The sequence below is a fragment of the Wasmannia auropunctata genome, unplaced genomic scaffold (genome assembly GCF_000956235.1).
Source record: "Wasmannia auropunctata unplaced genomic scaffold, wasmannia.A_1.0 LD266401.1, whole genome shotgun sequence".
Taxonomy (NCBI): domain Eukaryota; kingdom Metazoa; phylum Arthropoda; class Insecta; order Hymenoptera; family Formicidae; genus Wasmannia; species Wasmannia auropunctata.
In genome coordinates, this window is record NW_012096489.1 from 1 (window position 1) to 592 (window position 592).

Here is a 592-nt window from a genome sequence, read left to right on the forward strand (position 1 = left end):
GAACAGTGTTTAGTTATAGGAAACAAGTAACGTTCAATTATATGTGACTTATAAATAAAATTATTACCCTATTTCTCTTCTTTCCCGAATGCTCAGAGTTTCTATCTCAGGCTCATCTGTTATCGCCTTCAATTCAACCATGTATGTAACAGTAGCATTAGGTGGTACAGATCCATCGCCACGTGTGCCATAAGCAAATCTAGGATCAACTCGAATTTCGGCAACTTCGCCCAATTCCATCAATACAATCGTTAGGTCCAATCCCTGTAGAGTTCGATGGTATCGTATAAGATACTGACAGTTATGATATAATTAATCAAAATTGTGATAGCAGTTATAATACCTGTACTACTTCCAAGTCCCCTACTTGTATCGACATGTTATCATTATATTCCACTACTGTCCCATCGTCAAGCATACCAATCATTTCTAGTGTACATATATCACCTCTTTGCGGCTTTACATCTTTCTGGCCTTTCTTTCGAACTTTCTTCTTCAGCTGACCATTACCAAGTATATCTAATGACTCCTCCTCCTTAGATTGATCCTCCTTAGGTCTGTCTCTTATACACATCTCTGAGCGGGCTGGCAA

The 592-nt window shown here is 38.7% G+C and overlaps 1 protein-coding gene across 1 annotated transcript; it reads right to left on the reverse strand.

Annotated features, from left to right (window-relative positions):
* Positions 1-31: 31 nt before the first annotated feature.
* LOC105462290 (peptidyl-prolyl cis-trans isomerase FKBP8-like) lies at positions 32-586 on the reverse strand. Its single transcript, XM_011708813.1, has 2 exons — positions 344-586; positions 32-264 (listed from the first exon to the last, which is right to left on the reverse strand). Exons 1-2 carry the CDS (start codon positions 572-574, stop codon positions 64-66), a joined length of 432 nt encoding a protein of 143 aa, XP_011707115.1. The 5' UTR covers positions 575-586; the 3' UTR covers positions 32-63.
* Between the last annotated feature and the right edge of the window lie 6 nt (positions 587-592).

Coding starts and splice junctions, on each gene's coding strand:
- LOC105462290 (XM_011708813.1), bottom strand. CDS start 574: ATGTGTATAAGAGACAGACCTAAGGAGGATCAATCTAAGGAGGAGGAG. Junction 265..343: donor GGGACTTGGAAGTAGTACAG/GTATTATAACTG, acceptor CGAACTCTACAG/GGATTGGACCTAACGATTGT.